This window comes from Acinonyx jubatus, chromosome A3 (genome assembly GCF_027475565.1).
Source record: "Acinonyx jubatus isolate Ajub_Pintada_27869175 chromosome A3, VMU_Ajub_asm_v1.0, whole genome shotgun sequence".
Classification (NCBI taxonomy): Eukaryota; Metazoa; Chordata; class Mammalia; order Carnivora; family Felidae; genus Acinonyx; species Acinonyx jubatus.
The window spans coordinates 10,499,348-10,515,906 of NC_069388.1; the positions used below are offsets into that span (position 1 = coordinate 10,499,348).

Below are 16,559 nucleotides of genomic sequence, written 5' to 3' on the forward strand. Positions count from 1 at the left end.
CTTCGTCCTGCTGCATCGGGCCAGGTTGTGCGTAAGGACCTCTCGATTGACCAGCTCAAGCTCCCAGACACTGAAGCCTGGGCTGCAGCAGGCGCTTCTAAAGAAATGGCAAATGGTTCCCAAATGGGGCAAGTTAAGAGACCTTCCAGAGGACTTGATCTTCCCCCATCTGCCTGCCATTTTGGGGAGAAGTTGGCCACGCACGCACGTGAGCTGGGACTGTAGCAGCTTTTGGATGAAAAGTCTGGGAAGTCGGGCGCATTCGGTCCTGGAAACGGATGCATCTAAGGTGGTCGTAAGCTCCTGGCTTTTCTCTAGAGCTGGGTTAACAAACTTTGCGAGGGGCCAGAAAGAAGATGTTTTCAGCTCTGCCGGCCATTTGGTTTCTGTTGCCAGTCAGTCGCACCATTCTGCCACTTTATCATGAAAACAGCCATAGACAACCCGTAAACAAATGTGCCCGTCCGCATCCCGATAAAACTTTATTTATGAAACCAGGCCACAGGCCACATTTGGTGACAGTTTGTCAACCCCTGACTTAGACCAAAGAAATTGTAGAATCAGCAGAATAGCTTTCTGAGCCAGAAAGCTGGTATTGTTTTTTCTTAAGGTCGGCTTTACTAAATTGTAATTTATATGCAATGAAATACATGTTTTACGGGCACCGTTCAACCAGTCAATGCAGAAGATCTCCTTTGCCTTTTGCAGTTGGCTGTCCCCTGGCCCCCGTCCCCTGCCCGGCCAACTGTTGGTCTGATCGCCATCCTACAGGTTAGTTTGGAACGTGCCAGCATCTCCGGCAACTCATAGAAATAGACGCGGGCGCCCTGCCCCTGCTCCAGGGTGAGGCTCTGTCCTCCCTACAGAGGCGGACAGCCCCGGAGCCTGCTCTCCCCGGACCGGATCACGGCTCGGAAGGCAGAGAGCCCCAGAATCGGAACAAGGGCTCCTCTACTCAGGGGCCCGGAGCCACCAGCCAGGGCTGGGATGAGCTGTGTTTACCTTGGAAGGCCCAACCTCTTTTGTAACACTCACTCATTGTTGCCAGGAGCCCAAAAATACTTTTATTAATGGAAAAACAGGGATGGCTCCACAAAGAAATATTTTGACAAGCCCGGAGGAGCCAGCGGGAAGGTTCAGAGCACATCCTCAGGAAGCTTGGGTTTCTTATCTTCTAGGGAGCCCGCCGGGGGGAGAGTGCAGCATGCTTCTCCCAGCAGGGAGCCTGCCCCATTTCCGCGAGAGGCTCTCAGGCGCGGCTTCCTGGGCTGGATCGGGCTGGGTTGATTTTCTGCAACGTGGCCCGGTCCACACCCCGCCCTGCATACAGCTCCCGGCGCGGCCGGGGGGGTGGCGGCCAGGACAGTGGCATCACTCCTGGTTACGGCCCCATCCAGGTGTTCTCCCTTGCGGCGCCTTTCCTTTGACTGCAAGCGAAGCTTGGAGCTGGCTCCAGACATCTCTCCGGGCTCCCAGGTACCTACCAGCGCCCACTGGGCGAGGCAAGTTACCACATGCTTCCTTAGCTCTCCTCGAACCAGCTCTCTTGGACCTTAAGCCTCCCTCAGTGGTGCCAGGTGCTATTTTAAACACCCCTCCGTGTGCTGACTCTCCAGTTGGGCGGTCCCCCCCCCCCCCCGTGCGGATGAGGAAATCGGGGTACAGAGCAGTTAAGTAACTCGCTTAAGGTTGCAAAGTTACGGAGAGGCAGTGCTGGGATTTGTGCCTAGGCCAGCTGGCTCTGGAGCGTGACTCTTCTTTCTGAAGGTGCGTATGTGATCCCATTCCTCAGTGTCTCTGTACTTGATGTCTTTGGACTCTTCAGATAAAATCCATGTCGGTCAGGACAAGTTTAGTTGTTATACTGAAGATCCCCAAATCGCAGTGGCCTAAACAAGTCAGATATTTATCTTTCTCTTACAAAAGAAACTGGTTAGGAGATCCAGGGTTGCTGTGGAGGCCCCATGATGCTTAGGGACCCGAGCTCCTTCTAGCTGGCAGCTTTGTCTTCGTTAACTCCGTTTCTGCCTCATGGCCCCAAAATGGCTGCTTGAGCTCCTACCATCAAGTCCCCATTTTAGCAGGAAGGGAAGAAGGGGAAGTGGAGAGTATGTCCTGTCTCTTTAAGGGTTTGGGCGCCTGGGGTGGGCCCAGTCGGTTGAGCGGTTGAGCTTCTGACTTCAGCTCAGGTCGCGATCTCACGGGTCCGTGAGTTCGAGCCCCGCGTCCGGCTCTGCGCTGACGGCTCGGAGCCTGGAGCCTGCTTCGGATTCCGTGTCTCCCTCTCTCTCTGCCCTTCCCCCACTTGCACTCTGCCCCCGTCTCTCTTTCAAAAATAAATAAACATTAAAAAATTGTTTAAATATTAAAAAAACCTTACGGGTCTGATTCCAGGCCCTCCCACCATGTGGCCTAGGGTAAGTCATTTCACCCCGTTTGAAAAGGGAAAGCAGTCAAACTTCTTTCAAAGGTTGTAAGGATTAGATAAGTTAATTTGTGTCAAACACTCGGAAAGGAGCAAAGTATTCAGCAAGACATTTGAGTGATTGTTAATACTGACCCATTTAGATGGCACTGTTCATGAAGGGGACTAGGCCTGGGTTATATGGCTCTCCCGCGAGTTTTGTGGCTCCCCAGGCCGTTCCCGTAGCAGCATTAGCACCCTGCTTTGTAATGTGCGTTGACCTCTCTTGCCCCCACTGGGTGGAGAGCCCCCTGAAGATACGCGCTGTCCGTCTTGTTCTCCCGCTGTGTCCCCAGCAGCAAGTTCAGGGTCACGGGGGAGGTACCCGGATATCTTGGCAACTGCGTGAAGGAGTGGGTAGTTCCAGTGACCGGAGCTCCCGTAGAGGATACTGCCTCAGGGCCTTTGCACGTGCCTTTCCCTCTGTTTTCAGTGTGCTTCCCCAGCTGTCTGCATAACTGCTTCTCCTGTTTCACTCCGCTCCGTGCCACCTGTTCGGTGGAGCCTTCCCTGACCATCCTGGCTAAAACCGCCCCCTTCCCCCGTCTCTGTCTTCCTGTTCCGCTCTGGTTTTTTTTCTTGGCACCTATCGCCAGTCAGCGGGGTCGTCTGTGTTCACGCGTCCCCTCTCTCCCACTGGACTGTCAGCTCCACAGAGGCAGCATCTGTATCCGTTTTGCTCACAGCTGCATTGGCAGTGCCCAGAATGTTGCAGGTACGTGACGATACTTGTCGAACAAAGCAAGCAAGCAACAAGATAGCCCATTTGCTTCTTAAAGCCCGAGGAGAAAAGTTCTCCGGATATGCACCTCAGTCCTTTTGGCAAACGGAAGGCCCGCTTAGCTCTCCGAAAAGTGCAAACGAGATAAAGCTTTTCTCCTCCTTCTCTGTTTCTCCTGCCCGCAGAAGAAGAGAGGCGAGCCAAGCCGAGTCTCTCTCACTCCACGTCAGCTCTCCAGCTTCTAGGAAAATCTTCCCCATCCCCGAGGGCCCGGGGCATTCCGAGGGCCGCCTTTGGCTTCCTGCCGCATCCCGGCTCAGCGATCCTGGAGCGGTGGAGGGAGCCCCGCAGAGGGGGGCAGGCTCTCCCTGGAAACTTGCTGTCAGCAGCCTGATGAGCTGGCAGGGAACGTCCGGGGTTCTCTCCAAATGCCTTGGAAACCTCCCTGTTGGGTCACATTCCGGCTCGGGGGACCCTGGGATTACCAGGGCCCTCGGCGGCGGCCAGCGGCTGAGGGGGAGATGGCGAGATTCAGCACGTCTGAGTTGGAAAAAGCGGTGCTGGGTATTATTTTGAGAACAGGCGGTCATGAGAACCTCCAAGAGGGGGCTCGGGGAGGCTATTAAAAGCAAGACAATGTATTTTGAAGCGAACCAGGCTGGGGAGACACCTTGCTCTCTGCCACGACCACAGAACGGGGAGTTCTTTCCAGATGAGGTGAACCTTTCCATCCCTTGGAAACGGGGAAAGCCTCTGCGGCCACCGCCCCGTTCCTTCTCCCCTGCCAGCCCCGGTGGAGAATCCCATCCACCTCCTCGGCCACGTGACGGGGTGAGGGGCCTCCCGAGCCAGCTGAGAAGGTGGCCGGGGCAGGCGTGCCTGCCTGCCGTTCACTGGAAAGCTTTGAGAGGGGGCCCGAGGCACGGTTCGGGGCCGACAGCCGCGGCCCAAGTTCGCGCTCTGCCCGGTGGGTGCTCTGCTTACCGGTGGGTGACCTGGGGTCTCTGTGCCTCAGTTTCCCCACCTGCAAAACGAGGATGGTAGTCTGCATCCCACAGAGTTCTTGCCGGGGCAACGAGTCAGGACACGTGGAGGGCTCGGCGAGGGCCCGTCCCGTCGACCTTGCTCGGCGGACGCGAGATGGGACCGTGGCCCGAGCAGCCACCGCTGGTGGACCTCAGCCCGAGCCGCACATACGACGGGCATGCCTCTCTTCTCCTGGTCCGGTGCGGAGATGACTCGTAACCACGCAGACAAGCAGATGAGATAATGTCATGTTCTGTCCCTCACTCAGCCAGCCTTTCTGAGGTCCGACGGTGTGCGGTATGGAGGTGCTGAGACAGCAGCGAGCAAAACAAAGTCCCTGTCCTGGTAGAATTTCCAGTTTAGGTGGGAGGCAGGGGAGACCTATAATACGTCGTTAAGTATACAGCCTGTGTGTGGTAAGTGGTAAATCCTGTACAGAAATACGACAGGGCGTTGAGGTTGAGATCGACGGGGTGGGGTTGAACTTCAGGGCAGAGCTGCTGGGTTTGGAGATGGGGGTCGTAGAAGGATGCGTTCATAGGGTGACGTTAGAACCGGGACAAAGAGGATGCCAGAAGCCCGCTGTGAGGTCGGGGGACACGGGGTTCTGGGCAGAGAGGAAGGCAGCACAAAGGCCACGAGGTGGGGCCAGGCCAGGGGAGGACGGGGAGGCTGGGATGGGACGGCGAGGGAGATGAGATCAGACAGATGCGTCGGCCGGGGTCTTGGAGGCCATTGTGTTAGGGCCTCTGTTCCCTCCAAACTCAGTGGCTTAAAAGAAAACCAGTGCTGGGGCGCCTGGGTGGCTCAGTCGGTTAAGCATCCGACTTCGGCTCAGGTCATGATCTCGCGGTCCGTGAGTTCAAGCCCCGTGTTGGGTTCTGTGCTGACAGCTCAGAGCCTGGAGCCTGTTTCAGATTCTGTGTCTCCCTCTCTCTGACCCTCCCCCGTTCATGCTCTGTCTCTCTCTGTCTCAAAAATAAATACACATTAAAAAAAAAAATTAAAAAAAAAAAAAGAAAACCAGTGTGAATGATCTCACAGTGTCTGTGGGTCGGGAGCACATCATTAAGGGGGGTGATATGGCCCCATCATCTGAAGACGCGGCTGTTGGCAGGAGGCCTTCGTTCCTCACCCTGGGGACCTCTCCAGAGGGCTGCTTGAGTGTCCTTCCAACATGGCAGTGGGCTCCCGCAGAGGGAGGGCCCCGAGAACGCAAGGCAGAAGCCACAGACCCGGCCACAGAAGCCACACACTCAATACCCCAGCGTGGCACAGAGCAGGGCCCCCTGGGACCCTGCGGGAGGCTGGCCGGGACAGGCCGCAGTGGGGGCTGGGGAGCCTCTGCAATGGCATTTATGCCTGATCTGGGAGCTTGTATAACTGCCGTCTGCAGCGGCAAGACGGTGGTCATCTTCGCACAATTACTGAGTGCTTATGTCACCAGGCCTTTGCACTTGGAAGATGCAATGTTTTCAGACCCTCACATCTCCTGGCGAGTAAGTACAGCTCCAGGGCGGGCCCCGGTGGAATTCCCTGGGTGGAGAGAGGAACGGGGACGGGAGAGGAGAGAGCAGCGTGGTTGGTGGAAGGCCCTGCAGTGGGGATGGACGCAGAGGCTGTGCGGCTCTGAGCATTTGGGGGGCACTTCAAGGGGGTAAGAGGGGAGCGCTGAGGCTGGGGGGGGGGCGGGGAAGATTTTACAGGTCTGTAAGCCTCACACGGCATTCTGGACTCTCTCCTGAAGGTAATTAGATCCCAGTGGGGGGCTTTAAGCAGGGGAGAATGCCATGATGGGACGTCCCCTTCAGATTCTGAAGTTTAGGGAAGATCGTGCAGGACAGAGCGAGGGGGCCGCCATGGGGGTGCCCCGGCGGGGAAGTGTGGGGGGGCGGGAAGAGAGGTGGATGGAGTCAAGAGCTTTTTAGGAGGGACAGTGTGGCAGCGGAGGGAGGGACAGAGTTAAGGGTGACAGCCACCAGTTTCCTGGCTGAGGCAGCTGGGCAGTAGGGGCCCCTGGTCTAAGCTCCCCAGCCCCACTGGCCACCCTCGGTGAGGTCTCTAGAATTCATGGTCCCCGCGGACAGTTCTCTGCTGCTAGAGTTCACCGCTGCCCGCTCGGCACTGCGGGGCCTTACCGAGGACAAGGCGAGGCCCACGTCCCCAGTTGTGTCCCCACCCCATTCCCACCACTTAGCCAGTGTCCGGTGCATGGGATCATGCTGGTAAGCGAACAGGTATTTGGTGGGGAGTTTCTCAAAGCAAATGAGAGGCAATGTAGCCTAGTGGGTCAGAACAGGGGCTCTAGGGAGGGCCCGGGTGGCTCAGTCGGTTACATGTCCGACTTCGGTTCAGGTCACGATCTCCTGGTTCGTGGGTTTGAGCCCCGAGTCAGGCTCTGCGCTGACAGCATGGAACCTGCTTGGGATTCTCTCTCCCTCTCTCTCTGCCCCTTCCACGCTTTCTCTCTCTCTCTCTCTCTCTCAAGAATAAATAAGTAAACATCAAAAAAAATTGAATGCAGCAGGAGGGCCGGTTGAGGTGCCCTCAGGGAAAATCCTTCTAGATATGCCTGGTGTCGAATCAGTGGTTGAGGCAGCACCAGTAAGTGGTGTCTCAGCAGAAATACCTATGTTTCTTATTTATGAGGCTGTTGTGGGGGAAGAGAGTCTAATAAAAGGCTTCCCCGGTGATTCAAGGTCTCCTGCAGCCCAGATGTCTTACAGTCTCTCCCCAGGCCTTTCTCCCCATGGCCACCTGGACTCCTTCTATTTGCTTTGATTCAGCTTCTTTTTCGCTTTTTCCTCCTATGCTGGCCCGTTCCCACCCCAGCTGAGAGCTTCTATTTTGGGAGTTTTCGTGGATAATTTAGTGGGCGGAAGCTCCCCACCCACCCCCCTCGGAGCATCCCTTAAAAAAAGGGAGAGTGCTCGAGAGAAATGAAAAACAGTGGGTGGTTCAGTTCAAAAGGACAAAATATTTCTTGCCCTGGCACTGGGAGAGGAAAGAAATTGTCTGAGGAACCGAATAGCTAAACTAAGAAGCCGAAAGCTGCAGCCCATAAGGGCAAATTAGGTGACTCAGCCGCGACTCCCCCAGCTCCAATCCTTGCAGTATTAAAGAGCTTTAAAAGGGAAAAATGCTTCACTGTGACAAAGAGTGGGCTCCATAAAAATGCGGCTAATGCGATTCTACCGAGCTCCAAAAGGCAGCCCCCTCTCGGCCGTGCTGGGCACCTGTGGACATCGGGACTCGCCTCCGAGGCCTGAGCCTGGGTGGGACTGAGTCTAAAATTATCCCCAATAATGAGCCTTGCAGAAGAGGACCCAGTGTGTACTACTTTCCCGCCTTGCTTCTGGCCTCTAGGACCTCGGCTCCCAGGGAGGCCTCTGGGAGCAGGGGCCGCGGTGCCAAGAACACGGGCTTTGTCGCCAGAGTTGGGTTCAGGTCCAGGCTGGTTGTAGGAACGTCAACTCGGCGAGCCTCAGTTTGCCCATCTGCGAATGGGGCTCACAGCCCCAAGCCCGGCAGGAAGGTGAAACGAACGAGATCCTGCAAAGAGCCTCTCGCGTGGCCTGGAGAGCACAGCTGTTTCAGAAAGGGAGGCTTTTGGAGGTGGGGGGCACGGACTGCAGGGTCAAACAGGGTCAGTCCTGGCTTAAGCACTACTGGTGACTTGACCGTGGGAAGGTTTGTTTTAGTATATATTTTCGGCACTTATTATATGGCTTTGTTGTTCTTAGCATCACGTTCTTGTGTCAACTCTGGGCAAGGCATCAATGGTGGCCCCGTTTGACGGAGTGGGTAAGTGAGTGTAGCAGAACCAATCTGCCCTCGATCCTGCCTCTCGGGTCATCCAACCCAGTGCTGCCCACTAGAACTATCTACAGTTAGATGGAAATGCTCTGTTCTGCACTGTCCCAACTTGGTAGCAAATGGCCACATGTGGCTTTTGAGCACCTGGAATGTGGCTCAGGCACCAAAGGACTGGTGTTTATGTTTTATTTAACTGTTAATTATTTTGAATTTTAATAGCTACACATGGCTAGGGGCTACCAGCTCACACAGCACAGGACCAGCCCCTCCGGTGTCAGGGTATCACTTTGCAGAGTCGAGAGCAGGAGTCCACAGAGGACTCTAACTCAGGGCCGGGCACACAGTCGGTGCCGGATTTGGGGCCGGCTAGTCCTAGGATTTCTAAGTAGAGCGATGGTCCTCGGAAGACAGTGGTTCACCATCTTGCCTGCTGTCTGGACGGCAAAAGGAAGCGGAGTCCCGACTTTTATTCGTGCCTAGGAGACCACCTGGAGCCAGCTCGCCCAAGGCTTTCCCAGTTTTAAAAGTGAAAGATCTGCGTCCCGGGAAGCCCCTCAGTCCTCGCAAACCAGGGTGGCCGATCGCCCTGTTCTTGCCTCAGACGAGGGGGCGCAGAGTCCTCAGGGTTGGCCGGGGCGGGGCGGGGGGGCGGGGAGCTTCCTCGTAGGCTCACTGCAAAGAACCTTCTCCCTCGCCTCACAGGCTGCAGCCCAATATTTGCCACATCGAGCAACGGGCAACTCATCTGCCTTCTGTGCGCCTCAGTTTCCCTTTTGGAAAGTCGGGGAGAGGATCCCCCGCTTGCAGGGTGGCTGCAAGGAATTCAGCATAAGGTGGTACAGGGCCCGGGGCACAAGTAGCAGGTGGACGGATGTGGCTGCTCTTGGGGGGGCGCAGGCTCGCTTAGATCCTGCCGCTGGAGGCCATGCCGGCTTCCAGGCGAGGTGGGGGGGGTGGGATGGGGGTGGGGGTGAGGGGGGCTTTCCACGGTTGCTCTTTGAGGAACAGCATCTGCAACAGAAGTGGTCACGTCTGAGAGCTCAGCGAGGCTGTCGTGGGTCGAGGCCCGGAAACAGAGTGGTCCCGCCGATGGAGCCAGCTCCCTCCAGTGCCTCTCCAAGTTCCAGCCGATCCGGGACGGGGTGGGGGTGCTGATGAGTCACCAGCCCCGGTGCTACCCACAGTTTTATCAACAGGGTCTGAGATGGCCATTTGCAAAGCTGGCTTCATCTGTGGGCCCGGGGTTTCCCACCCTGCGTGCAGGTAGAGGCAGAGCTGGGCCGTGCGGACCGAGAGCGTCTCGACGGCGGCACCCCTCCCCCACCCCCAACGGCCTTCTGGGGTCCGTGGCCTCTTGATGGGAGCCACGCGTGGCATCCCGCGGACCTTCTTCGGGACACTGTGCAAAGTTCATGACATCCCTTCCCTTTATTTTCCTGTTTATTCAGAGCATGTGTAAACACATGGGTTGCCTGGTTCCCGCGTCTCTTTGGCCATTTCATTATTGCTGGAGCCTCTGAACATCACTGGAAACCTTGGGTTTTCTAAATGAATCTAAAAATAAACTCTTTGAAAAAAAAAATCTTGGAGTTGGAGAGTTGACACAAGGCACCGTTATTTATTTCTTTTCCCTCCTCCTCCCCTCCCCCTCCTCCCCCTCCTCCCCACCATCCCTGCAAAACAAAACAAAACAAAAAATGGGGGCGGCCAGAGGCCTGGAGGGACCTGGAGGGGCCCCCGGGTCAGTGTCCAGGGGGCCTTGACCCCCTGGGGTGTGGGTATGAGCCCGGGGCAGCTTGCTCGGGGAGAGAGGCCCCCTTGCAAAACGGGGGGCTTAGGCATGTGGGGCACGGGTTGCAGAGCGCTGTGGCGGGCGAGGGGAGGCGGCGGCGCGGGCGATGCTTGCAGCCGGCCGCGGAGCTCCTGCAAGGCCGACTTGGACGCGGCGCGCCCCCACCCTTCTCCTCGCCGTCGCCCGCCTCTGCTCCCTCTCCCCGACTTTTCTCCCGAACAATCAGGGACTTGTGCTGGCGGCCGAGGGAGCCACGGAGCTGGCTGGCCGCGGAGGAGGCGACGTCATGGATTCCTGAGTGTGAAGTTTGCAGGAAAGCCCTTAGTTTTGGAGATGGCCGGGATCCAGCGGTTTCCATGGCGCTGGATAAACAGGAGGAAACAGTGAGGGAATCCCGTTATTTTACTGCATTGAAAGCCTATAAACACGGAGCGCGGGGAAGGAAGTCGCGTTCCCTCTCGAGTAAGCCCGAGCGCCCAGCCGCGCCGGGAGCGGGAGCGGGAGCCGGGGGCCGGGAGCCGGGAGCCCGGAGGTGGGAGCCGGGAGCCGGAGCCGGGAGCCGGAGCCGGAGCCCGAGCCGGGAGCCGGGAGCCCGAGCCCGGAGGCAGGAAGCGGGAGCCGGGAGCCCGAGCCCGGAGGCGGGAGCCGGGAGCCGGGAGCCCGAGCCCGGAGGCGGCAGGCGCGCAGCTCCCGGGCCGCTCGCAGGCTCCTGGGCCAGCCCGGCGAGCATGCTTTAGGGAGGACGGACCCCGCGGCTCTCCCTCTCCCACGGCGCGCCGAGCCCCCGTCCGCCCCCCGATGCAGAGAGAGGCTGCGTTCAGACCGGGGCACTGCCAACCCCTCCGCATCATGGGGTCTGTGGACCAAGGTAAGCGAGCGATCGCCTCCTGCTTCGGTCTCTTCCTCCTCCCGCCCTCCAGCCCTGTCCCTTTCGCTCCTCTCGGGCAGCGCTTTCGGCCCCGGGCACAGGTCGCGGGGAGGCCCGGGGACTGCGGTCCCCTGGGGCGCGCGCGCAGGTAGAGGGGCCAGGAGGAGAGGTGCCCTCGCCCCTGGCCCAGGAGGGGAGACCGGGGTGGGGGGGGGGAGCCAACGTCAGGCCACTTGGCAGGGGGGCAGTGAAGGGTCCCGAGGCCGGGATTCCCTGGGCAAGTCCGTCGTGAGGACTGTCCCCTCGGTGGGACAGTGGGAGAGGTTCTTGCTACTAACCCGCGAGCTGCTTAACCATTTCAGCACCGGGCTTTTGACAGGGGATGCCTTTCAGTTTCATCATCATCATCATCATCATCATCCTCGTCTAGCTTTTTTTTCTTCCTTTAGGAGAACACGCTTGGCATTTTGCTGTATCATAGATACAGTAAGGAGGGTTTTGCTTTTCAACAGTTAGAGCGGCACATGCCCTGGGACATTTAAACAACTTTCTTCCCCCTCCCCCCCCCCCCCCCCCCCCCCCCCGTTTGATGTGCCTGGTGGATACGGTCCTCCGCTCCCCTTTTAAGTGCAGTGTACCATCAGTTTGGCGATCTGATTACACTCCCCTTTCTGGGTTTCTGTCTTTCCCCGTCCTCTTGGAGTCAGCCCCGGAATCATACTATTTGGACCTTACAGGAGGGGCTTAGCCTATAAGAATATGATATGAAAATAGCCATCCGGTTGGGACAGCGAGGGCTCTCAGCCAGGCGGTAACGACGCGGGCGTTCGGAGTGGGAACCGGGCAGCGTGATGTGTTTTTCAGAGGCCAGCCGGGCGCATAGCGGGGGGGGGGGGGGGGGGGGGGACACTGCCAGAGGGCAGGGCTGCAAGAGTTAAGTGAAATAAATATGCGTAGGAGGAGTTAGCCTCGTGTCATAAAATCGGAGTTGAATGTAGGTTTTGTGCTCTGTGTGGCTGATTAAAGTTCTGGGGCAAAAGAAATGACAATTTCACTAAATAAACCTGAAGGGCTTTTTTTTCTTTTTTCTTTCTTTCTTTTTTTTTTTAAACCAGAGCGAGGCCAAATGCCTTGGGTTAGGTAAATGGTGTGCTTTCCACAGCAGACCTCAGTGACATGTATTTTTAGCCGAGCTGCACTTTTGAAAGCAAGCCCTGCCAGTGCTTTGAACCTTTTTACTGGTACCAGTTTATCTTGTTCTCTGCTAGTGGTCAAGCATGTGGCAATGGTGGCCAAAACACATGACTAACATCGCATCATCTGTAAAAATGATACTCTCGGCCGGCTGACAGATCTATTACGGACACGAGCCGGCTTTTATTGTCATACAAACCGAAAAGTGGTGTTTGATGTTACGACGGTGGGGGTGGCGGTGGGGGACAGACGAATGCCACATTCAGCTGTATTCAGAGAGAGAGAGAGAGAGAGAGAGAGAGAGAGAGAGAGCCTGGAGGAGAAGTTGGGCTTCTGTTTTACTGTGTGATCCAACAAGCCTCACATTTTATTGAGGCGGTTACACCCCTGCCTGCTCTGGGTTTATGAACTCGCTCCTCTCTCAGGGTCTCGAAGGATGTGTATTTTGGGCGTGCACATGCATGGCGACCCTCCCTGGCCCGAACTCTTGTGTGCAGGGATTGTGAGTACGTGCGTGCCACTGTGAGTGCACGCATGTGGGAGACAGGGCCCCGCATTGTTCCCGGCAAACCACATTTAGCATGCCAAGGCAACTGGGCACACAGAATGCAATCCCAGGCATCAAAGACAGCTGGCGTGAGTCGTTTCCCCCATGTCCTGCCCAGGGGTCTCCCGAGGGAAAATCTCACGCCCTTTTAAACTCAGCGCCACCGCGCTCCTAGGAATAGACCTGTCGTGTGCATGCCGATGGGTGGGGTCAGCAATAGCGAATAGAAATATTTGCATGCTAAGAAAATACTGGCCTCGCCGGCGGCGTTGGGTCAGGGTTCTGGGAAAGACTGAAGATCTGGAAGAGGTGTGTGCAGGTTCATCTGAAGTGGGAAGATGGAAAGTATTTTAGGAATAAACAACCCCAGGGCGAACTCTGCCCAACCCCGGACCCAAACTCCCCGTCTTCTGCTTGGATTAGAATTTCTGCTTTGCCACATTGCAGCTGGGTGATCTGGGGCAAGTGACTTAACCTCTCTGTGCCTAAGTTTCCACATCTGTGAAATGGAGCCAGTAACAGCGTCTCCCTTACAAGTTGTTGCGAGCTTCGGCGAGGTGACACAGGTAGGGCACCTGGTAAACGTTGGCTGCAATTCCTTTTACCTTGAAGATGCAAAACAGTGACATCTCGATATGGAGACTGGATGTCACAGCGAAAACTCTTTGAAGGGATGCGGTGCTTTAAATCTCTCAAGGTACCCTTTTACCTTACCGGAGCTTCCCAGTGGCGCAGATGGGGCTGAGATCACGGCTTGTAAAGCGTTGTTTCCTCACCTGCAAGAGGGGATAAGGATCGTGGTGACCCGGTGGGGCCATCATGAGCATCCACGTGAAATTAGGCACACGAAATGCTTCCTTCTGTGCTTCACGGGAGGTTAACACACACTAAATGTTACGATTGCCTGACGGTCGAGGACCACGAGGGCTGTCGTGCCTCAGGTCACACAGCAAGTTAGTAGCGCGATGCCTGGCACGTGACGGTGGTGAGGGCAGACACACACGGGCACTGGCTGGGTGTTTTAGAAGTATGAAGTCATTTCATCTTCAGGGCGACTGTATATGCGTGGTAAGTATGCAATTTTTGTCTCCTTCACGGAGGAGGGGAGTGAGGCACAGAGACGTGCTGTGACTGGCCAAGTGTCACCCAGCGGGGACGTGATGGAGCTGTCATTTGAATCCAGCCTCTCTACCATGTGCTCTGTTGTCTCTGGAACTCATTAATTTTTTTTTTTTTTTAAATTTAGCGTTTATTTATTTTTGAGAGGGGGAGGGGCAGAGAGAAAGGAAGGCACAGAATCGAATCAGGCTCCAGGCTCCGAGCTGTCAGCACCAAGCCCGACGCGGGGCTCGAACCCACGGACCGTGAGATCATGAGCTGAGCCGAAGTCGGACGCTTAGCTGGCTGAGCCACCCAGGCGCCCCTGGGACTCATTAATATTATTACAGTTTGACAGATGAGGAAAGCGAGGCAGACCTGACCCTGGTCCTGGGATCTTTTCCCAGCACCACATTGCTCCTTGACATATCCTGGGAGGGAAACAGAGAAGTGTGGGAGGATGGGGAGGGAACAGGCATCATCGTTAGAGACAGGGAAACTGAGGCAGCAGCTGACTTGTTTCAGTTGTAGGGTGAGTCAGGGAGAGCTTTTTGCCCAGGAAATCACAATGTTTCCACTTCCACTCGAGGGAGACAGTCCCACGATGGCCAGGAGGCTCTTAAGTCGGCACTGCCTCCTGCCTGCACTGGACAGAGACCTCTCCAAGGCCCCTCCTCCTGGCTCAGCCCTTCCATTCCTACTCCATCGCCCGGCCCCCACTCCCTGACCCCCGCGAGACCTGTGGGTCTCTCCCTCTTTCCCCAGAGCTTCAGACAGCAGCAGTCATTTTTTCCAGATGCTCCTCTGACTACCTTCATTAAAAACTTTCCTTAACTGGATTGTAAGCCCCCTTAGGACAGGGGCCAGGTCTATTCCTGTGACTACAGTGGGGCCCCGGTGACATTTCTACACTGGAGAGAGGTCAGTCGCTTGGGATCCAAGTGATCTGAGGTCACATCCTGCCTCTGCCACTTGTTAGCTGCCTGACCTTGTGCAGGTAGCTTCACTTTCCTGTGTCTCAATTACCCCACATTGAAAAGGATGACGGTAATAATACGTAGAGTAATAGCTGATACATTTAACATCTGAGCATCAGCCGGTCGGAACAGCAGAAGCAGGTCCCAACGGACTCCCCCGCTGGGTCAGGCTTCAACCCTTTATTTGCTGAGTTGCAAGGAAGGTCCCCAGGGAGCAGAGACCCTTGGAGGGGATGAGGGCAATTATTTATTCATCTATGGAGAGTTTCAATCTTTTAATAAACAATATGACCCTCAAAGTGCCCACTTCAAGATAATTGCCGTCATTATTACTGTGTAACTCATTAGCTCAATATTTACCCTCCACCCCTCCCCCCCAAAAAAAGAATCCAAAGTAAAAAAACAATTGCCAGGTGCTTCCTCGTGCATTTTCTTGTTGGAGACGTCTCCCTTACTACATGCACGACTGATTGAGTATTTCACATCTTACCTGGAAGAAGCCCGGCAGGTTTCTGTTTTTGTTCCTTTGTTAGAACAGGGATTTAAGACTCTGACTGCCCAGACGGGACTGGATGCCCCCGCCCTGTGCTGGTCACACGGGGGGTAACTGTCCATGCTTCCCTCCTGTCTTCTTTCAGACTTCAACTCCAGGAAGCAGAAGCCACAGCTGTCTTGTTCACTCCTGTGGCCCCAGTGCCTTGAGCAGTGCCTGGCACTTAGTAAGTGCTCGGTACTTTTTTGTATTAAATGGGTGGACAGATGAATGAAGGGATGGATGGATGAAGGGATGGATGGATGGATGGATGGATGGATGATGCACAGGATGGGTGATGTGACTTGTTAGGGCCCCAGAGCTAAGATAAACTCTGGAGCAGGGTGTCATCTGTTTGGTTCACTCTTGTTGGCGTCCTTTTCATAACAGTGGTGGACTTTGACTTTTGCATTTTCCCCCCCAAGGCTGGTGACCGAAGCAAGGTTCCTCCTGGGCCATCCAACAGGCACATGCTTCCACGTTGTCTGCAATGAGTCAGTCTCAAAGAGCACGACAGCTAATGCTACTTGCCGACTGCCGGCTATGGGCCAGGACCCCTCCTGGCACCACCCCAGTAACCTCACACCGGCCTGAGAGCTATCATGCCCTTCTTGCACAAAGAGGTCCAGTCACCCCCCCAGGGTCACACGGCTAAGTCACAGAGGCTGGGTGCAGCCCGCTCCACCCCGTTGCTCCCTGTTAAGTTGAATGATTGTAACAACAAGGTGACCTGTGTTCTGTTTCATACACATTCTGTGCGGCCAAGCACTTTACCCGTATTATCTCAGTGGCTTCTCGCAAAACCACCAGGAGGCTGGTATGGAATATGATCCCTGTTTAGGGACGAGGAAACTGAGACAGGGAGCAGTCAAGGCATTTTGAGGGCAGCCCCAGACACTGTTGATGCCCAGAGCTTGGCGTCTAATGGCCCACCGTCCTGTCCCCACTGCTTCCTGCAGCAGGACCACCCTGTGAGACGGTGAGCGCGAGAGGGGGCCACGTCCCCCTGCAGGACCCTCCACAATATTTGGAGCGGGGCTGGGGCTGGGGACTTCTCCCGCCTTCCACCTTGACTTTCTGGGCCACCCAGTAACTTCGGGCAGCCCCCATGCCCTCCCTGTCTGATCTTCTCCAGCACGACGGACCTGTCCAGGGGCCCAAAGCCTCTCTCGGGAGCCAGGGCTCCATTGGCGCTTCTTCGGTGACTCAAGTGCTCCCATCGCTGGCACTGCTGCTGCCCCCGGAGCCAGTCTCTGCCTATTCCACTCACTCCTTTTGCACACGCGCCCCTCAGGCCTTCCCTCTGCCCGGGGCCAGCCTGTTCACCTGCTGTCCCCTCCTTCCACACCTTTCCTTAAGGCCCAGCTCATGCTCACCTCTTCTAAGAAAGCTCCCTTGACCATCGAACTCATTTTCATCAACAATTTTGGCGCATTTACTATGCGCTGGTTACCATCCCAGATGCTGGGGAAGGAGTAGGGAATGAGACAGTCTGCCTTCATGAGACAAGCGGCAAGCAAGTGG

General features: G+C 56.1%; 1 protein-coding gene across 2 annotated transcripts in view; it reads left to right on the plus strand.

Annotated features, from left to right (window-relative positions):
• The first annotated feature begins 10,077 nt into the window (after window positions 1–10,077).
• Window positions 10,078–16,559, plus strand: part of NFATC2 (nuclear factor of activated T cells 2) — a 158,261-nt gene continuing 151,779 nt past the window's right edge. Inside the window, exon 1 of one of the 2 annotated variants that reach the window (XM_027046638.2) lies at window positions 10,078–10,687. In XM_027046638.2, the coding sequence (XP_026902439.1) occupies window positions 10,618–10,687 (70 nt within the window). In that variant the 5' untranslated portion in view covers window positions 10,078–10,617. The remainder of the gene's footprint in view (window positions 10,688–16,559) is intronic. The other variant, XM_027046640.2, reaches the window with a different exon arrangement.